At 48.9% G+C, this 24,192-nt stretch overlaps 3 protein-coding genes across 5 annotated transcripts in view; 2 read left to right on the top strand and 1 right to left on the bottom strand.

Moving 5' to 3' along the window:
• SMPDL3B (sphingomyelin phosphodiesterase acid like 3B) overlaps positions 1-9,548 on the top strand; it is a 30,006-nt gene extending 20,458 nt beyond the window's left edge. For both annotated transcript variants that reach the window (XM_051988053.1, XM_051988052.1), the window contains 5 exons: positions 1,120-1,263; positions 3,996-4,168; positions 6,134-6,318; positions 7,052-7,181; positions 8,501-9,548. In XM_051988053.1, coding sequence (XP_051844013.1) covers positions 1,120-1,263; positions 3,996-4,168; positions 6,134-6,318; positions 7,052-7,181; positions 8,501-8,875 — 1,007 coding nt within the window. In that variant the 3' untranslated portion in view covers positions 8,876-9,548. The remainder of the gene's footprint in view (positions 1-1,119; positions 1,264-3,995; positions 4,169-6,133; positions 6,319-7,051; positions 7,182-8,500) is intronic.
• Positions 9,549-10,339: 791 nt separating this feature from the next.
• On the top strand, positions 10,340-18,501 carry XKR8 (XK related 8). The gene is made up of 3 exons (XM_051988054.1): positions 10,340-10,681; positions 14,128-14,324; positions 17,397-18,501. Exons 1-3 carry the CDS (start codon positions 10,389-10,391, stop codon positions 18,086-18,088), a joined length of 1,182 nt encoding a protein of 393 aa, XP_051844014.1. The 5' UTR covers positions 10,340-10,388; the 3' UTR covers positions 18,089-18,501.
• A 1,139-nt stretch (positions 18,502-19,640) lies between these two features.
• Positions 19,641-24,192, bottom strand: part of EYA3 (EYA transcriptional coactivator and phosphatase 3) — a 102,828-nt gene continuing 98,276 nt past the window's right edge. For both annotated transcript variants that reach the window (XM_051988050.1, XM_051988051.1), the window contains one exon: positions 19,641-22,890. In XM_051988050.1, coding sequence (XP_051844010.1) covers positions 22,810-22,890 — 81 coding nt within the window. In that variant the 3' untranslated portion in view covers positions 19,641-22,809. The remainder of the gene's footprint in view (positions 22,891-24,192) is intronic.

The raw sequence follows: 24,192 nt of genomic DNA, 5'->3' as shown, positions 1-24,192 counted from the left end.
ATGTTTCCCCATTTTTAAAATGGGGAAACAAAGGTGCCAATTGTTTGTGGCTTTTTCAGGCAGAGTGAATGTTGAAACTATGACCAGAACTCAGGATTTTCTGACTTGTGTCTTTATTTGCTTTTTGGAGGCAATCTAGGTTAAGTGACTTGCCCAGGGTCACACAGCTAGTAAATGTCTGAGCTGCATTTGAATTCAAGTCCTCCTGATTCCAGGGCTAGTGCTCTATCTACCCCTGTCTTTTTCTGTTATTTAGATTGCTCACTCCTAGAGGGCAATGACAACCTTCTATTATAGGATAATAACTTTGATGTTCTAGCAAGACTTAATTGCTTAGCATTCCTTGTCCACCCTTCCTGTACTCTTTATTCCAGGCAAACTTGACTACTTTCTCTTCCCTATATGGGGCATTCCATCTTCTACTGGGTGCCTTTTCCCAGGCTCCATCCCCCATTCCCCATGCCTAGACTGCACTGCATCTTGCTGATTCCCTTTTAGAAGTCCTGGCTTCCTTGAAGGCTCAGCTCCTGTGTTGCTTCCTATGGGAAGCCTGACTTACTTACTTTAGTCTTTAGTGCCCCTGCCTCCCTTAAATGTATAAAGTGTTCTCTCTTTGAAGATAATAAAATAGTATATTTGTAATACTCCAGAGAATTAGCATCTAAATTGAGATAATTAATAGCTACAGCAAGGTAGCTAGATGCAAAATAAATCTGCAAAATCATCAGCATTTATATACTATACTAAAAAAAAAAAAATAACAGTGGAATAATATATGTGAATGCCTTGCAGACTTAGCATTTGCTATCCAAATAAATAAAGTGCTGTAAGTGCTAGTTATTTTTATTACGACTATTATTATTCAAGTAGAGCATGGCCAAATGGGAGAACACAAATTCCAGGAAAACTCAAACCAACTGCTTCTGTCCTTCCTTAATCATTTTGCTGGATTTTAGTGGAGGTGGGGAAAAGGAGAACTGAAACAGATTGATGACATGAGGGATTTTGATTACATCTATAGTTCAGTCATTCATATTATCTCTTTTCCTCTTTAGTGAAGATAATTTAAGATACTGAATATCCTTTGTTCTTAATTTTCACTCTATATTTTCTCCCTAGATACTAAAGTCTACGCTGCTTTGGGAAACCATGATTTCCATCCCAAAAACCAGTTTCCAGCTGGAAGCAACAATATATACAACCAAGTAGCAGAATTGTGGAGGCCGTGGCTCAATAATGAATCGATCTCTCAGTTCAAAGAAGGTACTGAATATTAGAAAAAATAATAGTTAGGCAACATCACATGCAAAAATGGAGGATGTGACTATGGGCTGACCCATATGCAACTTGAGTTGTTTTTCCCACATCTGGGATAGGATGTGTGACCTCTGAAGCCTTTCAATGAGGCCCCTTCTGAATTATAGAAATGGCAGAGTGGGGCCAGAGGAAGGGCATGTTCTTTTCTTTTTTTTATTATAACTTTTTATTAAACAGATATATGCATAGGAAAATTTTCAGCATTGACAGTTGCAAATCCTTTTGTTCCAACTTTTTCCTTCCTTCTCCGCATCCCTTCCCGCAGATGGCAGATTGACCAATACATGTTAAATATGTTAAAGTATAAGTTAAGTCCAGTATATGTATACATGTCCATACAGTTATTTTGCTGTACAAAAAGAATCGGACTTTGAAATAGTGTACAATTAGCCTGTGAAGGAAATCAAAAATGCAGGCGGACAAAAATAGAGGGATTGGGAATTCTATGTAGTGGTTCATAGTCATCTCCCAGAGTTCTTTACCTGGGTGTAGCTGGTTCAGTTCATTACTGCTCTATTGGAACTAATTTGATTAATCTCATTGTTGAAGAGGGCCACGTCCATCCTCATATAGTATTGTTGTTGAAGTATGTAATGATCTCCTGGTCCTGCTCATTTCACTCATCATCAGTTCATATAAGTCTCTCCAAGCCTCTCTGTATTCATCCTGCTGGTCATTTCTTACACAACAATAATATTCCATAATATTCATATGCCACAATTTACCCAACCCTTCTCCAATTGATGGGCACCCACTCAGTAGGAAGGGCACTTTCTTTTGTTTCCTAGCCCAGGTAGAATTTAAGCTTAGTACCAAACCCACTAACTTCAGAGCTCAAAAAACCAAAAACAATAGTTATCACAAAGAGTTACCTTGAAGCTGGTGCTGAAAATGTGGGCCTGCCTAGAGCAGAGGGGAACATATTGTAGGTGTCAAGGTACCAGGACCATCTTATTGCCCAGCCTTGTACTTGGGTTGCAGTCTTATTTCAAATTTCAGAAAAATGCATTCTTCCTGTTCACATACATATAAATTATACTATCATAATGACTTGAAAATGAGTTAAAACAAAACAAGAAAACTAGAGAGTACCACTAAATGGATGCAGCAGTGCGAAGCTGAAGCCTACAGATCTCTGTAGGCAGCAGAGTCTACATGGCTACAAATGTAGCCACCTCACATTTTCTATCCCCAGAAAGCAGGGATGGAGAAGGGGAGAAGGAAAAGAGAAGGATAAGCAGGCTGGGGCAGGGAAGAATACTTATTGGTCATTAGCCCTTTACCTGTCATATATTGCTTAGGAAATACCCAGGCCAGGTATTGGAATCACATTTCTTCCCTTGGTTATGCTCTACCTCCCTTTCTGGGGGAGTATTTGAGACCCTTCTGTATAACCTCATTGACATGATATATGAAGGTAATGGAATATTATTATTATTCAAAAAAATGATGAACAAGGTAATTTTAGAAAGGCCTGGAAAGATTTACACAAACTGATGCTGAGTGAAACAAGCAGAACCAGGAATACCTTATACACAATAACAGCAAAAATGTGCCATGATAAACTATAAGAGACTTGGTTCTTCTCAGTGGTTTAGTGACCCAAAGCAATCTCAGTAGATTTTGGATAGGAGATGCCATCTGCATCCAGAAAAAGAACTAAGGAGACTGAATACAAATCAATACATGCTATGTTCACTTCTTTTTTCTGCCTTTTTTTTTTAATCTGTCCCATGGTTTTTCCCTTTTGCTCTGATTTTTCTCTTCCAACATGATTTATAAAGCAATGTGTGCAAAAAATTAATTAATTAATTTTTTCAAAAGAACCTCATTGATAATGAAGTTCATTGAGTTTAGGCCTGAATGCTGGCAGTCACTCAGTGACTGAGATGCTTTTTATTTGAAAGCCAGAAAAATGTGTCTGCTTCCTTAATTTGAGGGCTCTTGGATCCAAAGCAGATTTTTTTTTGGGGGGGAGGGTGTGGTGAGAGAAATAAAATCAAGTTGATATTTTTCTGAGTTTTTCATCTCCAGACAGAAAAGTGTTGCAACATTTTTGCAGGCAGCACTTTGGCTGCACCAGGAGCACTGATACCCTGGATCAGCAAGGTTTCTGGTAGAAGTCATATGGTCCCTGGGAAGGGATAAGACAAAGAAAGATGGAACAGAGGACCAAGTCCACATGTCCTTAAGTGAGTTAGAATGCTAGCATAGGAAGGCCCTAAGGGATCGCCTTAGTCCAAGCAATCAGCCTTTAGAGCCCAACTTCTTAAACTGTGTGGGGCATGACCCCATCTAGGACTTCATGTCTGAATGTAGGGGTCATGAAAGTATGATTTATTATCAACAAATGTTTGATTTGTGTTCCTATTTTATATACCTATATACCCGGAGTCACATAAAGTTTCTCAGCAAAAAAGGGGTCAAGAGAGGAAAAAGCTTAAGAAGGCCTGCTCCAGAGGAGGAAAATGATGGAGAAGAGAGAAAGGGCCTGGCCCAGGGTCAGCAGATACTAAGTCCTGAACCTGGCCTAAAACCAATGCTCCTGACCTCTGGCCTCCTGCTCTGTTTCCACTTAGAGCTGAAATAAGAGATGAGTATAGGCCTGCATACATGTGTAACCAGGAGCCCCTGTACCCCTTTCTTCAGCTCCTTCTCTCTCTGGTGTGTTCCCCCAGGAGCTTTCTATACAGAGAGATTGCCTGGGCCAAACAGGACTGGGCGGGTCGTAGTTCTCAACACCAATCTGTACTACAGCAGCAACGAGCAGACAGCCGACCTAGATGACCCCGGGAGCCAGTTTCAGTGGCTGGATGATGTGCTGACCAATGCATCCAGAGAAGGAGAAAAGGTAAATAAATGGCTTTCCTTGGCTCCTTCTGAAGAGGTAGCTACAAGGCCCGGCTTCCTTCTGTTCTTTTGTCCTCTCCTCCATTTAGTAAGCATTCACTAAGAACCAACTGTCTGCTCCTGAGGAACATGCAGAGATAAGGAAGGCAATGTTCTTCTGAGACAGCCAGGTGGTCCAATAAACTTAGATGTGCTAGTTTGGAGTTTACTTTCTGTCTTAGACATTTACTAGTTGCATGACACTGGTTAACTTTTTCAGCCTCAATTTCTTCATCTGTAAAGTAGGAATAATAGCACCAACCTCCCAGGATTGTTGGGCGGCTGAAATGAGATAAATGTGAAAGCACTTTGTAAATTTAAAGGGCTGTATAAATGATAACTATTATTATCAGTTATTAAAATCTCAATTGTAATCTGTATCTTACTAGGAATCACTTTAGCATTCCTAAGTTTCTACTTGAAGATCTCCACTGCAGAAGTTTCATTCATTTATGGACAACTCTAATTTTTGGAACCTTTTTCCATATGTTAAATCTGGCTTTTGTCTCTGTATCCTCAACATTTAACATAATGCCTGGTATATAGAAGATTCTTAATAAGTGCTTGTGGATGGATTAATTATGCATGTGTTTTTATTCACACACATATACATATATATGCATATGTATATATATATTTCTCTCTCCCTCTATTCTGCTTCCACTCATTGATCCTCATTCTACTATCTGGGACCATCCAAAAGAAGCCAACTTTCTTTCTTTTCTAACAACCCTTTTTTACTTGAAAATAATTCTAATTTTCCCCTTCCTCAAGTTTATTCTTCTCCAGACTAAGTAGCCCCAGTTTCTTCAGTGGATCTTCCTGTGGCTTGATGTGGAGTTCCCTCAATCCCCTTGGTTTTCCTGTAGATGACATCAATGTCTTCTTCTTCTTCATGTCTTTCCTAAAATGTTGTGCTTAGAACGAGCACAATTCCTCAGATGTTGTTGGACTGGGGCAGAGTGCATGTGAACCAGTTCTTCATTCTGGATACTGTGCTCTTAATGCTGCCAAAAGTCCACAATGATTTTTTTTTTTTTTAAGCCACAGTGGCATTCTAGATAAGTAGGTGGTGCTGTGGGTAGAGTACAGAGATAAAAAGTTCAAATCCTATCTTAAGTCATTTAGAAACACTATACCCCTGGGCAAGTCTTTCAGCCTCCTTTCCTTATCTCTAAAATGGGATAGTAATAGCACCTACATCCCTGAGGGTTGTTATCCTAATCTATTTATCTAAAATGCAATAAAGAATTTTGTAATTTGTAAAGAGTGGCTCTTTACAAAGGAGGAGGAGGAAGATGTTATGAAGGTGACTTATATTGGTTTTAAAGCCCTCTAAATCCTAGGGCACTTGGCCAGTGGTTCATGCCTAGGTAATAAGATAAGTATGTAGTGGTCCCTGCCCACCAAGTGGCAAATTCAGAAAAGGGAGAGATATCTTTAGGTTAGGACAATCAGAGAGGGTTTCCAGAAAGGGAGGAATAGAATATACGCATTTAGATAGTACCCATTTTGTGCACAAATCACCCATTTTACAACTGAGGAAAACTAGTTAAGACTCACACAACTAGTAAGTGTCTGAGGTCATATTTGAACTCATCTCCCTGATTCCAGACCTTTCCAATGGCTCTCCAGTGTTCTATCAAGCTGCCCCAAGGTACTGTCACCCTTCTCAGAGTCTCAAAGTTGGAAGGGACCAGTCCAAGCCATAGCTGATGGGACTCTAAGCTACGGCGTCCCTCGTAAGTGGTCCTCCCAGTTCCACGTGAAGATTTTTACAAATGGAAGAAGCTCAGCCCACTTTGTGGCTTTCTAGGAAGCCCAGGATTCCAACAGGCAGAGGTGTAGGAGGTTCAGGAAGGGCAGAAGCATATCTCTGAGTCTTCCCCTTTGGCACCCCAGAGAACTTGAACCTTTCCCTTGTCAGGTGTATGTTATTGGCCACGTGCCTCCTGGCTTCTTTGAGAAGACCCGAAGCAAAGCCTGGTTCCGGCCCAGCTTCAATCACCGCTACATGGAAATCATCAGGAAGCACCATGGTGTGATAGCCGGCCAGTTCTTTGGTCATCACCACACTGACAGTTTCCGGATGTTTTATGATGACAAAGGCAGGTGTTCTGTCCTCCAGGGGAGTTTGGAGCTGCATCTTCTCCCTTTGTCAAGTAGCCTTCCTTCCTAAACTGCAAGGATTTCTTTGGTCAGGGAATTGTCTCAATTTGTTGTTTAGTCATTTTAGTCGTATCTTGCTATTTGTGAACCCATTCAGGGTTTTCTTGGCAAAAATACTGGAGTGGTTTGTCATCTCCTTCTCCAACTCATTTTACAGAACAGGAAGCTGAGGTAGACAGGATGAAGTGCCTGGCCTGGGATCACACAGCTAGTTTGGACCCCATTTTATGGAGGATGTGGTCAGATAGGGAAGAATAAGACACATCTGTAGAAATGAATGCCAGAAATGAGAAACTGTTCTGGAATACAAGGGAAGAAGGGTTAATACTATCCGGGAAAATTGAAGAGGGAGACTTTCCTGAAGGAGGTTAGCATTTGAAGAAGGTTTTAAAGGATAAAAAAATTCAATAGGAGAAGATTAGAAGAGGGTAATCTCATCATAGGGAATAATGAGAGCAAAGGTAGCCTTAGGGGGGGTTGTGAGTAGTCAAGTTGGCTGTAATTTAAAACATATAGAAAGGACCACTATAACATAAGGCTGGAAAAGAAAACAGATATTGATTAATTGAAAAATTTAAAAGAAAAAAAGTAGAATGGGGCTAGATTTTAGACGTTCTTGAATATGAGTGTAAGAAATTTGAACCGTTCTCATCTCTGCCTTCTTCCTTAAAGGAAGCCCCATAAGTGTCATGTTTCTAGCTCCTGGGGTGACTCCCTGGAAAACAACACTTCCTGGGGTGAACAATGGAGCTAATAATCCCGGGATCCGAGTCTGGGATTATGATCCAGTCACTCTACAACTTCAGGTAAGTAAATGGGTCAATTGGACTGGAATAAGGGAATATTGTGTAATGAATCTAGGAAGGAGGTGGGAGCCAGTGGGAAAGGGCTTTCAGTTCTAAGCAGAGGAATTTGTGTTTTATTTTAGAGGCCACAAGGGCCCCCATAGGTTTTTGAGTAGGGCAAACTTGTGATTTAGGAAGCCTGTTTGACTGCTTTGAGTTTGGATTGATATGAGGAAAGAAGCTAATTAAGATGTTGTTGCAATAGTCCAGGAAGAAGATAAAAAGGGCCTGAATTTGGACAGTAGTCAATGTTAGCAGAGAAACTGGGATGGATGTGACGTTGTACAAAACTGCCAGCTAATGCCTTCTTCACCCCATCCAGTATGAGTTACAAAATCTGTTTTTTGTCTCCACACCCAGCATTTCCCCTGCCTCTGCTCTGATCTGCTTACACAGCCATCCCTGTGGTGGCGGCCCTCAGCCCTTCTTATTAGAGCCTCAGATGGGGCTGGTAGTGCCTCTGTAAGCTGGCAATCCAGTTTTGATGTTGGGAATCCCCTATGAGAACTGGGGCAAAAGGCTAGGGTGGTCACTGGAAGTCCCTTGAGAAGGGTTCCCTGGTCACAAGTAATAGGAAGGGTGAGGGAGAGTGGCCCAGCCTCCAGCATTGGGTTTCTACTCCCACAATTCACAACCCCGCCATATTTGGCCAATATTTTGGTAAGGAACCTCTTAGCTCTAAGGGAGCTCGTGGCTCAGTGGATTGTATGCCCTGCCTCAGACAGGAGTCAGGAAGTCTTGGGTTTAAGTCTAGTCTCAGGTCTGCATGGTACTAGGCAAGTCTCTTCTCATCCATTTACTTTGGTTTCCTCAAATGTAAAAATGGGGATAATCACAGCACCTACTTCCCGAGGGTTGTGAGCGTCAAATGAAATGATGTTTGTAAAACTCGCCTGGTTTGTAATAGGAGCTATCTAAATTCTTATTCTTATTCCATCTCCCCCTCATTTGTCATATGAGAGTAATCATAGCTAGATTGAGTGCTGAGCCTGGAGTCAGGTTTGAAGAAGCCTTGGGATATTATATTAATACCTATATTATTTATATATATTAATATATATTAAGTGCTACCAGGCATTTGAGGCAGAGAAAGAGGAAGAGATAGATGAAGAGGAAGAAGAGGAGTTTGAGGAAGAGGATAAAGAGGAGGAGATGGAAGAGGAAGAAGGAGAGTAGGAAGAGGTGAGGGAAAGAGGTAGAGGGGATGGAGGAGGAGAGAACTGGAGCATTCTCCATTCACCAGATCCTAGCTAACTTGGCTGCTCTCCTTGCCCCTTCAGGACATGGTGACTTATTATTTAAACCTCACCCAGGCCAACCTGCAGGCCCCAAGGTGGGACCAAGAATACCGACTGACAGAAGCCTTTCAGGCCCGGGACGGCTCAGCAGCCTCCATGCAGCAGGTGCTGGACCACATCACGCGGGATAACCGGGCCCTGCAGAGATACTACCAGTACAACTCTGTCAGTTATGACTTGGACCCTTGTGACCAGGACTGCCGGGCAGAGCACCTGTGTGCCATGAGGGAGGTGGACTTTGCAAACTATGAAAGGTGCATCAAGGTGGCGGGCTCCGCTTGTGGCCTGTCAGGGCCCCTGCTCTTCCTCTGCCTGATGATGGGGCTTCACTTGATCCGAGCCCTGGCTCCTCAGTAGAAGAGAAGCATTGTGGGGAGAGGGCCCAGAGCAGACACAAGCTGAGGCCGAAAGCTGCAGGGCTGCTGGGGAGTCAGGGGCACGTGTGGAAAGAGCAGTGGACTGAGAAAGCCCTTCGACCCTGGCCCTCCCCCCTCCCAATCCCCTCTCCAGTAATCTGCCATTCAGGGACAGGGCTCTCCTTGCAGTACCTCAAAGAAGGGAGGATTTATTCAGCTCCTCTGTGTGCCTACCATGTGAGTGACTATTGTGCTAGCCCTTGACACATCTTCCATTTGATCCTCACAACCACCCTGGGCGGGAGGCGTTATTATTCCCAATTAAAAGGAGACTAAGCAGACAGAAGTAAATCGGGCCCACTCAGCTAATAAGTGTCTGAGGCAGGTTTGAACCTCAGGGCTTCCTGACTGCAGGCTTCAACCCAGAGGCCAGGACCCTGCCTGGGCCCTTTTCTGGACTCCAGGCTTTGGCTCTGTGCCTTAAGCCTGAAAACCTCTTCCTCTTCTCCACTTCCGGCTGTCCCTAGCTTCCTTCAGATCTCAGCCAAAACGGCATCTTTGGGGAAAGTCGTGTCTTGTTTGCCTCCAGGGCCTTTTATCTTCTGATTCCCAGGCTTAAGCCTGCGGGCCTGCACATAGTAGGTGTTTAATAAATGCTTGTGGATTTGACTGACTTACAGCCTTCTCTGATTTCCCTTCCCAGGCCCTCTTCCCGCCCCTCTCCTCCCCAAAAAGATCATTTTCAGATGAGGAAAAAAGAGAGATTTGGACCAAGGGTGTCGCACTCGGAGAGAAGGGCAGTCACTCCTCCATAGCTGAGGCTCCCTGCGTGGTTTTAACGAGCAGTGACTTTATTTTATTAACAAAATCTCACTTTTCTCTGGACTGACTGACGGTGACGTCTCTCCCAGCTTGACATCTTATGTCCAGTTCTGTAGCATGGGTGACCCTCGGATCTGGGGCGCCTCCAGAGATCAGATGCCTGGAGGAGGAGTCGGGGTTCCGCGGGCCACACTCCCGAGGGAGACAGAACCAAAGATCAACAAAGGCTTCCATCTTGGTTAATTTGCACCCTAGACATTTCAGAAAAGTTTCCCTTCTCTATGAAGGCGTGAGGGAGAGGGCTTTGTACAAGGAGCAGCCCTTGGCTACGAGGGAGAAACAGGCTACTCCGGGTTCAAAAACAAAGATCCCAGGGCCTAGTGGGGAGGGGAGGACCAGGGAGGAGCTCCCTTGGGGTCCGTCCCATGGGGGAGGGGTGGCTTATTGCTGACCTCGACCCACTCCCTAGAGCAATGGGCGAGGAGGGAGGGGGAAAAGGAAGGGAAGGGACTACGTAAAGGAGAGGAGGGGCAAGGGATGTTAGGGGCGGGACGTCGCGGGGATAGGAGGGGACGGAATGGACGGGGCGGGACTTCCCTGCCCCCATTCCTGTCGGTCCCTCACTGGCCCGCCGGCCCGCCGCCAGAACCCGGAGCCGGAGCGGGCCGGCGGAGGCGGGAGGAAGCGGGGCCATGCCTGGGCCCCCCCGGGTCTGCCGGCTCCGCGACCTGTTGCTGACGGCGCTCGGCACGGGCGCCTTCGTGCTGGACCTGGGCGCCGACGTGTGGGCCGCGGGCCAGTACGCGCGGCAGGGCCGCCTGGTGTGGGCCGCGCTGCAGCTGGCCACGCTGGGCCTCGCCTCGGCCGTCCTGCAGCTCTTCAGCTGGACCTGGTACCGCGGAGACCCCGCCGACCTGCACCCGGGCCTGCCCCCGGGCCGCCGCCTGGCGCTGCTGCACCTCCTGCACCTGGGCTACCTGCATAGGCAAGTCCCCGCGCCGCCCGCCCGAGCCTCAGTTTCCTTCTCTGTCACATGACGCCTGGGGGAGGCTGTGACACTTTGGGTCTTTGTCTCTTCTAGGCGGGCAAGGAAAGGGCGCAGGCATGTACGGAGCCCCTACTATGCGCGGGCACTTTGCGAAGCGCTTCCTTTTATTCAGTGCTCCATAACCCAGAGAAACCGGGGCGGACAGCATTTGCGTGACTTTTCTAGGGTGACACAGCCACAAACTGTCTGAGGCTGGGTTTGAACTCGGGTCTTCCCGACTTCAGGTTTAGCTCTCTATCCACTGCACCACCCAGCTGCCCTCAGGAGAATCTCTTAGTGTCATTATTGCTGCTCCCGCTGCTACTGTCCTTACTCCTACCACCACTATTACTATTACCATCACTACTATTACAACACTACTCACTACTACTAACTACTAACCACCACTACTACCGGCTCCAATCCAGAGCTGGGACTGATAGGTGCCAGAGGCCGCCTTTGTCCTAAACCTTTGGCAAGCTTGCCCCCCATTCCCCAGCTCTGAGCTCTAAGTCCTAACCTTTTTTTGCTTGGCTAAGTGACTTGCCCAGGGTCATACAGCCGGGGCGTGTTCAGTGTTCTAAATCTTCAGTTTAGATTAGATAAGCGTATTTAAGCCCTTTGAGAAGGGCTCGATCCTAAGAATTAAAATGCTGAAAATACAGACTATGCTAGCCCTTGCTAGCTTCCCTCTGGGACCTGTAAAGCCTGGCCTCGGGGGAGACAAGGAGGCAGAGAAGTTATGTTGGAGACCTGACATCTGAAGAAGTGTTCGGCCTGTCTTCCTGTCTATCAGTCATCTATTTTCCCTCTTTCTCCCATTCCCCTTAGAAGTAAGATGGCTCGCTCATGTTCCTACCCAACCAGGACATGTCGGCTAGAATTGTAAGGTCACTTAGTCTTGCTCCGCTGTACCAAGCTGCCTCTCACTATAGAAATGCCAGTTACTCTGAACATGGAAGCTGGAACAGACTTCTGGGATCACCTCATCTACCTCTTTGCAAAACCTAGATGGAAGAGGGACTTCTTGACCCAGCGAGTCGGTGGCAGATGGGCCAGTGACTGTCCAGTTCCCCATTGTTTGTGGCTTAGACATGCTTTGCAGGAGTGGGCAGTGCTGGCTGCCAAGCCTGCTGCATTCTCAGCCTGCCATTTGTGACTTGGGTGAGGTCTGGTAAGACTTAGAGAAATGTCATTCTTCCAGCTCAGTGCAGTCATCATGGTGTCCTTGGGAGCAAAGATGGTGGAATTAAAAAAAAAAGTGATAAGTCTCTCTTGTCTGTGATGTTGCCAGGGACCAGAACAACATTTTATTTGTGGACTTTTACTCGAATTTACTTCTTCAGCCCCTGGACTAGATGGATACATTTTTGGAGAATTCTCATAGTTTTAAGCGACAGGTTCAGATTCCTGTTGTCCGTTTCATTTGCTCTGTGATGGAGGGCAAATCTTTCTCCTCAGTGGGTCTCAATTTCCTTACCTCTGAAATAGGGTCATAATACCTGTCCCATGTCTCAGATAGGACTCTTAGGAGTGGTAGATCCTTGTGAAGGGCCCTGTACACAAGAGGCTCTTAATTTGTTGGTTTTGAATTGAAGAGCCCTCCCTGTTAAATGAGTGTAGGCCAAATGGGTCATGGCCCCTGTTGAAATTCAAACTGTTGCCTTTTTGACTGAAAACAAAAATGCATAAATGTTAACAAAACCAAAGTAAGGAGCTGCCCATTTGCTCTGTCTCCTTCCCATTGCTTTGATGATGGGTTACCTTTTTCTTGTTTTCAAAATAGGCCTGGAAAAACCAGCAAAACTCAGAGTAAATCAAGGCTGGGGACTGAAGTTAAGGATTACAAAAAAAACTTTGGTATTCAACTCTTTTTTTTTTTAAACCTAATACTTTATGTAACCCAATTTTGAGCTCCAGTAGTAGGACAAAGGTGTGATTGATAGGTCTGCAGACTGCCAGAGTGAAGGCAGCTAGCAGAGCATCCTAGAATTACAGATGACAGGGACCTTAAAAGTCATTCTCTTCCCCTTCCTTTTAGACTAGACAAAGTTATTAAATTCGTACTGTGGGCCAGGCACTGTGCTAAACCACTGGGTATATAAGCAAAAAAGACAAGGTCTATCCACTCTTGGAGAACTACCTCGATGGCAGGAGTAGAAAATTAGTCCAGTTAGTCTGCAGTAGGGGTGAGGGACTTAGTGGCTAGAACTCTGTAAAGGGAGAGAGTTGGACCTGTTGACCCCTAAAGTCCCTTCCAGCTCCAAATCTTCAGTCTTCCTGACCCCAAGGTCTGTGTTCCACCCCCATGCCAAACTGTATTGCTCTGTTTTCTCTGCCAAAGAGAACCATCTTTGCCAGGAAAAGACAGGACAGAAGCACCCAAAGTCATAAGGACCCGATAAGTTCAGGTCCAAACTGCTTCCTGTTAGACAAGTTGTAGTCCAGTGGCCTTAACCTTTGTTCCTGTCCACAGAACTCCCTGTCAGGGGGATGCTTAATGAAGGGCTTGGTCCAGTGAGCCAGCACGGCCTTATTTAGAAGGAAATTCATTTTCTTAATGGGATCTGGAGAGTGCTGTAGATAGAGCATACTTAGATTTTACCGTTGGACTGTGCCGTACTGTTCCTGTAGAGGAGGTGCAGTGACGTGGCCTAAACTGAAACAGTTCTGTAGTTTGGGGGCAGCTTGGATGATTCGGTGTCCACTTGGAAGGAGTGTGCCAGCATTTGTGTATTTGTATCCCTGGCACTTAGCACAGTGCCTGGCACATGGGAATCCCTTAATAAATGTTGGCTGACTGCTTAGCCCTTTGATACCATTTTTAATCAGTAACTTGACTAAAGACACAGATGGTCTCCTCTTCAAATCTGCAGACAGTACAAAGCTGGGACAAGTGACAGATTTGGGACAGAAAGACAAAACCTGTCCTGGTGCCATGTACATAGTAGGCACTTACTAAATGATTGTTGAATTCTGGCAGATTAGAATGTGAGACCAAATTTAATGAGATGAAATTTAAAAGGGACAAAAGTGGAAGCTGATACATTTGACTTAGTAAAATCAACCCCACATGTACAAGATGGGAAATACAAAGCAAAATAGCGGTTCGTTTGGAAAAGGTCTGAGGGTTTTGGTGGAGTGCAAGCTCAACATGAGTCAGTGTTGCTACAGGATTGGTGAAATCCAAAATACGTGAAGCCGCTAGTGCAGGCTCAAATCCTAAGGTCCTCAAGCAGAGAGTGATGTAAAATGTGCTGAAAGGGGTTATCAACCAGGATCAGGCCGGGCAGCTGGAGTCTGTATCCCCAAGCCTCCTCCTGTGGTGTATTTGGGTGCTGGAATGAGGGAGCCTTTGCTCGGGAAAGACGGGACTAATTCTGGCCCTGTGGGTGCCCTGCCAGGTGTGTCCAGGCCCTGAAAGTGGCATTTTCCCTATGGAGGCAGGAGGAGCCGGCTGAGATTGACCTGGACTACGCCAATTTCATTTCCATGGACATCAGTATGTTGCGGCTCTTCGAGACCTTCCTGGAGGCCACACCTCAGCTCATCCTGGTGCTTCACATCACCCTGTGCACGGGCAAAGTGGAATACTACCAGTGTGAGTGCTGACCCAGAAGCCACAGGGGCTGGGGGTGAGGAGTAGGAGGGAGGCGGTCCCAGGCCCAGGGGGGCGGCAGGTGCATGTTTCAGGGCTGGAGAAAATGCCCCAAAGGATCCTAGTGTTTTTGCTTTTCCAGAGATTCCTTGGAGGTCAAGTGAAGGGGATTTTGTCTCTTTTAGGCAGATGAAGATCTCGGGGTCACAGGCTAGAAAGGATACATACATCCTGCCCAAATTTGGGCTTGGAAGGGATTGGGAGGTTGGATTCCAGGCTAGCACGATTAGTGGACTTGGATGGGGGGCAAAGGTCTGATCCTGCGGCAGCAGCAGCCCTAGGCCAGAATCTAGGTCTCCAGAAAGTGGATCTTGGATAAGCCTGTTTCCTATGGTAAGGATGAAGCAAAAGCCCCCTTGTTCCCCATACCCAAATACTCCCTGCCAAGAATAGGGGCCTCGGGGAAGGCCCGAGGGTTCAATGAAATGTTGGGGTTCAAAGATCCATATTGTGGAAAGGGCTGGACACTGAAGCTGTAGAGATAGAAAGCAACAGTTCCTACTCTCAGGAAGTTTACATTCTGCTGAAAGAAACACAAAACATATACATTTGTGTCTATGCATAAAGAGTCATACATACTCTATGTATGTATACTATATGTGTAGGTGTGTGTTATATGTATATCTGTTAGTATACACATTCATATACATACTATAATATATATATATTTATATACATGTATATTAAAGATATAAAGGCGTCTCAACATCTTAGTGCATTTAATAGCTTAAAGCTGCACTAAGATTTTTTAGGACACCCTGTACACAGAATAAAAAACAGTAGTTTTTAGGTTGTTAGCTGGGGAGATCAAGAATGATGAGGTGAAATGTATCACCTGAGCTGAGCTTTGACGACAACTAGGAGGGATGCTGATTCTTCCTAGGGGAGGGTGGGTGTACCTTTTAGATCATATGGTGCAGTTTGGGCAAAGGCTTAGAGCTGGGAGGTTAAATTTGAGAAAGAAAGGTCGTGGTAGCTGAAGTCCAGAGAGCCAGAAGGGGAGCCATGGATAGTAAAGCCAGGCTAAAGGTCAAACCGAGGGATTCTGGCCATCCCTGTGGGGAAGTGGGACGAGTGCCACCTGCTCATCAGGACCCTAGCTGGGGCTCTGGAGGATGGCTTAGTGTAGGGAAGAACCTGAGCAGGACCACCACTGGATGCTAGGAAAGATGTCCAAGGATCAGACTGGGCCATCGCCATGTGAGGAGAGTGAATAGACAGGGGAGAAATGGGAAGAGATGGGAAGACAAGGGTGAGCAATTTGACAACTGATTGGCCATGTGGGATGAGGGAGAAACAGGGATGATGCTGGGGCAAACACGGGCAGCAGGAAGGACCAAAGTCCGGAAGTTCAGGAGAGGGATGGTTTGGGAGGAAAGAGAATGACCCCAGCTTCCCAGGGAGACTCAGATGTTGCTACAACATCCCAATGGAAGAAACGGCCTAAGCCCCCCCTCCCGCCGGCGCGCTTGCTGAAGCACAGGCCTGGCCATGTCGCTCTGCTCCTCAGCAAAGCCCCGTGGCTCCCTAGTGCCTTGAGAAAGAACTGCTCCTTTTGACCTTTAAGGCCTTAGACCAGTGGTTCTCAAACTTTTGTTCTCAGTATCTTCATGTTGTTAAAAAAGTATCGAGGATCTGTTCAAAGAGTTTTTGTTCACGTGGGTTATATTTATAGCTATTTACTATATTAGAAATAAAAAATGATTTTGAATTTGTAGACCCTCTGAAAGGGTTTCAGAGACCCCAACAATTCTTTGGACTACACTTAGAGGACCACTGCCTTAGACCTTTGCCCTCCTTCCCCTCCTTGTCCTCCTCACTGCTCCTCAAACAAGATTTTCCATTTCCCACCTCTGGCATTTTCCCTTGTGGGCCCCATGCCTGGAATGCCCACCCACAAGTCCTGTTAAAGTTCGACCTTCTGCAGGGAGCCATTCTTCGTCCTCCTTAATCTCAGTACCTTTCTGAGACCCCCGTTCCACCCCAATTAATCCTGGTGAAATTTTCTTCGTCTGTGTTGTTTGCATGTTGTCTCATGCATTAATTAGACCGTGAGCTCCTTGACAGCAGCAACTGGTGAGCTTTGTGTCCCCAGGACTTTGCACATAGTAGGAGCCTAATAAATGCTCACTGAGGTAACCTGGTGAGGTCAAGAGGTGGATCCATAACCCTCAGGGATAATTTCTCCAAATATAATCCTACAGAAACAAGTGTTCATGGTGGGAAGATGACCCAGACTTGCCCAGCTGGATGGGCTCCGTGGGGCAGGCCTAGGGCTCTGGGAGCCCAGACATCTGGGCTGCATTCCTGGCTTGACCTTTAAATGGGTCAACAAGTTTCCAGGGAAGCTAGGAGAGCCTGGGGCCGGGCAGAGAGGAACAGGATGAGCCTGGGCTCACCGGCACACCCCTGGGGTCGAGGGCCTGGCCTACCAGGCACACTGAGGTTTTCCTTGTAGAGGGCAGAATTTTTGGTCCCAGTAAATAACAAAATATTTGTCTCCAAAAGCCCAAAGGAGTTGGTTGCTCCTTGGAGAGAGGCCCTGGGCCTAGGAAAGCCCTTCTCTCTCATTGAAGTTTGCAGCACTGGGTCAGGGTCTGGAGTAGGAAGGGACAAGAGTGCCCAGAGGCAAGGTTCCCAAGCTGGGCAGCCTGCAGCCAGCTCACAGGGCACTGAGGAATATTACACGTTTTGAGGTTATTTTGGTTCTTGGACACCATGAAAAAATTGTGTAGTTCAGTTGTGTAGAAGAATCCTGGGAGGCCCTCTGCCCTGTCCAACCTCCCTCCTCGTCTTCCTTCTGGCCCCGAGGTAGGCCTAGGAAAGCTGGGACTGAGCTGGACCCTTCACCTGAGAAACAGCCCCCAGGGATTTCCTTGGCCGCGTGGGCCCAGCCGGGGTGGGGCGGGACTCCCTCGGGACGGCCGCTCCCGTTTGGAGGCTCTCCGGCAGTGGCGAGACGTGGGCCGTGCCCCCCGGAGGCGCCGAGGCTCAGCGCTCCTTCACACTTTGCAGGGCTGGGCATCGGTACCTCCTTTGTCTGCATCGCGTGGGCCCTGCTGGACTATTACCGGGCCCTCCGGAGCTGCCTCCCCAGCAAGCCTTCCCCGGGCTACCTCCCTTCTGCCGTCTACTTCCTCTGGAACCTGCTGCTGCTGTGCCCCCGGATTGTGGCGCTGGCCCTCTTCTCCACCGTCTGGCCCAGGTACGTCGCCATCCACTTCCTGACCCTCTGGGGGGTCCTGCTGCTCTGGGTGTGGCTGCAGAACACGGACTTCATGGCGGGCGCCGCGTCCGAGTGGCTGTTCCGGGGCACCGTGGCCGTCATCCTCTACTTCTCCTGGTTTAACGTGTCGGAGGGGAGCACCCTGAGCCGCGGCGTCATCCACTTTGGCTTCCTGGTGACGGACAGCGCCCTCCTGGGCGGCACCTGGCTGGCCCACAACGTCCCACTCCCCAGCCCCTCCCTGCTGCCGGGGCTGCTCCCCTCGGCCGCGCTCTCCTTCCTGCTGGGCCTGGGGCTGCGTGGCGCCTACTACCGGTGGCTGCACCCCAGCCGCCCGGCGACGGCCTTGGACGAAGGCGACGGGAGCCGCAGCTTCGCCCCCCAGGACTGGCGCCAGAACAGGCGGATGGCCAAACTCGCCCAGTGCTTCTTCCCCAGAGCCGCCCCCGCCAAGAGGGAGGGAGTGAACGGCCACCTCTGAGCCGGGACGGGCCCAGGCTGGGGAGGCTGGCTCTGGCTTCTCCTTGGAGATGGGAGAAGTGTCCGAGGCCTCTGGGGCCGGGGGACTTGGGAAGGCGGACCCCCCGCTTTTGGGTCAGCGCTTCTGTGGTCGGTGGTGTTCCCGGCCAAGCTTCTGGGGCGGGGGAGGGTGTGCCAGTGTGCCTGGGCAGCGCCCATGGCCGGCCGTGCCTCCCTCTGCCGGAGCCGGGAAGGGCCAACTATCAGTGCCAGTCCAGGTGCCTGTGACCCTCACACCATGACCAAGGCGTGCCTCGAGGACTGTTTGTGTCTTTTCTTTGTCCCTTCTGTCTGGGCGGGATGGAGAGATGCTGCTTGTGTTCGGGAGAGTCTGTTGTTCAGTGTTGTGGGTTTTATTAAAACCTCTGAAGTCGGCCCCGCTTCTTTGTATCGGACCGGTCCGAGGCAACCGGACGCAGGTCCGGGACAGACGCAGCGCAGTCCTCTCCACCGGGGGCGGGCCACACGCCAGCCATAAAGGCTGTTTTGGGGCGTGGGAGGGCTGAGCACCCTGGCTCTGGCACCCCAGGCCTGGGTGCTGGCGGGGCGTCGCCCACAGAAGCAGTGGCTGGTTTGGCACCCACATTCCCTCAGCAGAGCGCCTTTTGTCACTGCAGTTTGGGGGCCCCTTCTGCTGTGGTCCCCAGGCCCTGACAGTGCTCCCTCCAGGAGCCTGTTCAGGCTGGGAAGACCCCTGGCTCTACAAACCAATGTATCATTCTTTGTGGCTGGAGAAAGGGCTCCGGATGTGCTGTGCCTGAGCCCGGCTCTCCTAGAAAGGTGGGGATCTGCCTGCCTCAAGGAGAAGCCTCTCACCCCCAAAAGAACCAGCAGCAGCCCTCACATGTTAGGGACAGATGGCCTTTTCTCAGGCCTGGGAGTCCAGGACTGCTGTAGCAACTGGTTCCTGCTAGGGAATTTTAGAAATTATCCATTCCATTCCCTTTTTCTTTAAAAACACAAACAGGAAATGGGTGTAGAGAGGAAAATGGACATATTGGAGGTTGTACTGAGCCAGAAACAGAAGAGCCACAACAAGAAACCAAGTATTATTTTGGATGGACTTTCCCTCTGGCCCCTGCCCTCAGTAGAGCTTCTTGTGACCAGCCACCCCTTGGGGAGGAGCCTTGCTGGGTTTTAAATTTTCCTCTAATTATTCAACAAATCCCCCATTAATCAGTGCTTGCGGCCCCACCATTAATTAGCCATGTGAGTCAGGAGCCCTTGGGTCTCCGTTCTGCTGGCCAATTGGGGCAGATTCTTGCCCTGCTGGAAAGAGACATGACACAGTCTTAGTAGTGCAAGGACTGAGTGAGGGAGGTCACACTGGGGAGTGGTCTTCTGCTTGGAGCACTCGGGGGAGGACTGGAGGGCAGAAGCTCCCTTTGGTCCGTTCCCACAGGCAGCATCTGGGAAGGACCAAGACAATTGACTTCTGCCCTGGCTGAGCCTGGCAGTCAGTGGCTTATGTCCCAATGCTCGTATGTCCCTTTAGAAGATGGGCCGGAAGTCAATTGTATAGAAAATAAAAACTTTATTTTTTTCAAGTTTATAAGATAGTTCCCATTACATATAACATTATGGTCAAGGAATCTACAGCCACGAATGCCCTCGGTCACATAAATATTCCAAATCCAATGTGTATTCCTACTTTGAGGCATCTCAAGTCCAGAGGGAAAATCCAGTTTTGAGCAGAATCAGTTCTTAAGGGTGATAGTTCCTGTCAGTGCATTAGGGACTAGCCAAGTTCTGCTTTCCAGTCTTCCGAGAGGGAACAAAGGGAGGACTGGACCACTGCCACCGGGATCACCCAGGGTCGGGATGTGACAATTTCTTTCCTGTGGCCTGAGACCTCCTGGGATTCAAATCTGGTTTCTATAGTTTGAATGCTTCAGTTTCTGAACGAATAAAAAAACAAGGAATGGTGAGAAATGAAATCTATCTCTGGGGCTGGGAAGTTCTGCAAAGTGAGACTGCCCTCACAGGGCCCGCTGCGGCCCTCTGCCCAGCATGGCTCCCGGGAGGGGGGACAGTCGTGCTCGTGCATGGTCTGCGGCCCGTAGTTCTCCCGGGCTCTGGCAGCACCCACACAGTCACTCTGGCTGGGAAGAGCCCGGCGGTCACCAGCATTTCCCCTCAAATGCAATCTGCTGCCAACCTACACTTCCAAGGAAGCAGGTCTGGAGAGCACTACCTGGAGCGAGGATGGCCGCCCTCTGCACCAACCTCTCGGTGGAGGACGCAGGGAAAAAACCAAATCAAAGCAGATCCGCACATTGTGGAGGGGGCCTAAGCAGGTGTGTGGGCTAGCCGGGGGCCACTCCATCTCACGGACACATGGACTGCCCTGTCAGTGCTCTGGACATGGTGACGCTAAGGCACGGTCAGTTTTACATTCGGGAGTGAAGCTACACTATGAGCCCGGGGTCTCCCTATGGCTCCGGATCACCAGGGGGAGTTTTTGGACCCATTTTACGGGAACCAATGTCTGGTGGAAGTGTCGTTCACTTGGCTAATTCCGTGGGGGATTGTCTCAAATACAAAGGGTTTCGGGCATGTTCCATTAGACTATTAGCAACTAAAGGATTCAGAGCGTTCCTTGGCTCCGGCCCTCTCGGGCCCAGCCCAACACACAGATCTCTCCATTACAAAGATTCCTCGTGGAGACAAGGGATGTGTGTGCTGAGTAGGGAGAACACTGCAAAGTGGTAAAGTAGGGGCAGACTCCTCTGAGCCTCCCCTTTGGGGCAGGGGCCAAGGGGATGGGAGTGGCCCAGTTGCCCTCCAGGTGAGAGAGCTTCCTCCCTGGGCAAAGTCAAGAGTTCACCTGGGAACAACCCACACCCTGCTATTGGCCAGGAATGGACTCGGCCTCGGTAACGGGAGGAAGCTCCCAGGGTTCTAGGCTCCCTACGTCACAGGAGTGGAGAACTCTCTACAGGGTGACAGGTGTTGGAAGGTTAAGGGCAGATCCCTCTACTATTCTTGCCCAGTCCACGGCATGGCATCCTCAGGGGTAGGTGCGGAAGAAGCTTGGAACCAGAGAGAAGGGAAGCTCATCTTCCTAATGTCGCTCTGCAGGTCAAGGTGCATCCGACTGAGAGCCTTCCGCCAATTCTGAGAGATGGAGGGGGCAGCTTCTTAGGGCATTAGGATCCAGGCCCTTTTTGTCCTAGGGCCAGTGTCCCCTCTGCTTCTTGGTCCTGCTTCGGGCAGGGTTGGGCCTCTCCCTTAGGCTGGCAGACTGCAGCCCTCCGGAAGAGAGGCAACAGAGCCTTCTGAAGCCCCCAGCCAGGCTCCTGTCTGGTCGGAGGCCAAGGAGGCTACGGGTCAGGAGGCAGACTGAGCCGTTCCTCTTCTATCAGGTATTCCCCAGGATCTCCAGCCTGGCAGAGGGAGCCCTAAAGATGCCATCTAACTGGGAGCCAGTGGAAAATCAGGTCCCAGCAATAGCCCAAAGGCCGGGCATTCCTGCAGCTTAACCAACGGAGAGCAAACACCAGCCCTTGGACGTTGGGGCTAACCCTGCTTCAGGTCCAAGGGCCTAGTGCAGCGCCCGGGCCCAGCAGCAGCATCTACACAGAGAAAAGGGGCCTGGGCTATGTCCCCGTGGCTGTTGGTAGAAGAGGGGCTGCCCCGGAGGTGTGGGCAGAGATCGAGAGGAGGCTGGTGGTCCAGCCTGAGGAGGCAGCGACGAGGACTGGGAGAGAGGGAGAAGAGTAGGCCCAGGGCACCACCGAGATGGGACACGTGCAGAGAGGGACAGGGCCTTCTCCTGGGCTGCTCCGGCCTGGCCAGATGCCTGGCAGATGTGGGGTTCGGGCAGACACCGTGGAACGGGGCGGGTAGGAATCAGGGCTGTTTCTCCTGGGTTTGGCAAGGGAGGCTCAGGGATAGAGAAGATGTTTTTAGAACAGGCATCACATGACAGAAGGTCACTTGTGGGGGCGGCGCTCTATAGTGCAGAGGCTTGGTGCCTCCCCCCTACAGCTCCTTAAGGACCAGTCCCTACAGTGGGTGACCTCAGCAGGAGGGGGCAGGCCCAAATGAGAGATGGTTCAGGACAGCTGGGGAGGAGGGCAGGGAGCCCCAACCTCAAGGTGGAGAACAGAAAGGGGCCAAGGAAAAGCTACTGGCACGGGTAATGGAGATCAGAGATGATTCATTTCATGTTTTCCAAGAAAATCTATCCTGTTCCCCAACTTTTGGCTTACTAAAGAAGGGACAAAGAGAAAATCTGCTTCAGAGACCAGACCCTGACCTATAAAAATAACACATCCATTCACCGGGAATAAATTCAATAGCTAAATAGACTACAAAGGACGGAGAGAGGTCACAAGAGTTTTCTGCTTCTAACCTATTGACCACAAGTTAACAGCACTGTGTTTTCCCATCACACACTACATTTGAGCACAACTCTGCCTCAGGGATTTTTTTTTTTTCTTTTTTAAAGAAAACAAAAGGAGAATTAAATCACTGTAACTAAGGTGAGACTGCCGTTCTCTCCATCCGTCGCCTGCTTTGCTACCAGGGTGTGCCCTGGGATGGATGCCCCTCCTGGAGAAAACAAACTGTCCCGGCCTGCCCTGGGCTCCAGCTGGGCTCGTGTCTCATTCCGAGGAGAGAAGAGTGCCCCCGTGGGGAGGAGAAGGGCTCATGGGGCTGGCACCTCAGCTCCCATCCTTATAGGAAATCCAGTTCCAGGGCTTGGTGGAGTGACACAAGGTCTCCGTGGTTTGTGATCCGCCAGAAAGGCATGTTGTGCTGAAAGAGATGGGGGATGTCTCGTTATCCACACTCCCTCCCCCCAAGATCCTTCCTGGCCACGGCTGCTCATGCCACCTCCCTTGGGTTCTAGTCACCCTTCCAATTTCCCCAGCCTCCTGCCTGGCTTGGAGGCACAAGCTGGGGCCTTTGGCCTCTTTTATCCCTTGCTTGAACAGATCAGACTCAAAAGAACCCTCTCCCCACCCCCACCCCCAAATAGGGATACATAGCAAGTTAGACAATCTAGAAGAAGAGAGGGAGGAGAAACTTTTCAGGGCTCCTTTCTCCTCTGTTGCAAATTAGATGATCTCCAAAGTCCTTTCTCATCCTAATTCTTGGCATTCCCAGAGAGGTGATGGACTCAGGGCACAGAAGGAAACGATCATGGTGGGGAAACAGCCAATCAGGGATGATGTTTTGCTTTCCTTTATATGACTGTAATAGAAACTCATTTTTCTGATTTGGGAAAAGGGAGGAAAAAGAGGTGGATTTTCACTGATTGAAAAAATAATGAACAATTTAGAGTGAGATGTGGAAAAGCAATAAGACTAAGAAATATTTCTCTTCCAAAAAAAATGAATTTTGCTGTGGGATTAATCTGAAATTCACACATGCGTCCTTCATTTTGGAAAAGCAGAGGCTTTTGGGGGTCAAGGCTGATAATGTAGAGGAGGAAATGAGGGCCACACCAATGCACTGCATTAATGGCGACCCTCTCCCTTTCTACCATTCCTATAGAAGAGGCTGTCCAGCCTCTGCTGGGACCCAGTTAATGATAAGAAACTCTCACACTCTCTTCATTGCTACACAATGGTAACTGATAGTACCAGGGAGGCAGCCTTCTTGGCCTGCTCTCCCCAGCCCTTTAGAGATTAAGCCCCCTAGGAGGGCGCATCAGGGGGCTTTGCTGACCCTCAGGCCTTGGCGCTTCTTCTCTAAACCTTCTCCAAGCCCTTGGCTCCAGGCTCGAGGCTTGGCTCTCCTCAGGGTCTGCATTTAGAGCCCTCTGTAGTACTGAACCCCACTTTTCTGAGGGACCAGAAGGTCCCAATAACCTTCAGATTCCTCCACACATGGCTGCTCCCTGCACTCACAAGAGCACAGCTTCTTCTAGAAGATGCTATTCCTAGCCTTTCCCCCTCTAATTCTGGGTATTCCCCTCCTCATCCTCATACCCTGATGCACATTTTATAGGGAAACTGAGGGCTGGAGAGGACCCCCTGTATATTCTTGCTCCAAGCCTGCCTGCCTTACCTCACAGACCTGAGAGAGGCAATGAGAGCAGCCTGGAAGGGAAAG

The sequence above is a fragment of the Antechinus flavipes genome, chromosome 3, assembly GCF_016432865.1.
Source record: "Antechinus flavipes isolate AdamAnt ecotype Samford, QLD, Australia chromosome 3, AdamAnt_v2, whole genome shotgun sequence".
Lineage (NCBI taxonomy): Eukaryota > Metazoa > Chordata > Mammalia > Dasyuromorphia > Dasyuridae > Antechinus > Antechinus flavipes.
This window is presented reverse-complemented; position numbering and strand designations above follow the sequence as displayed.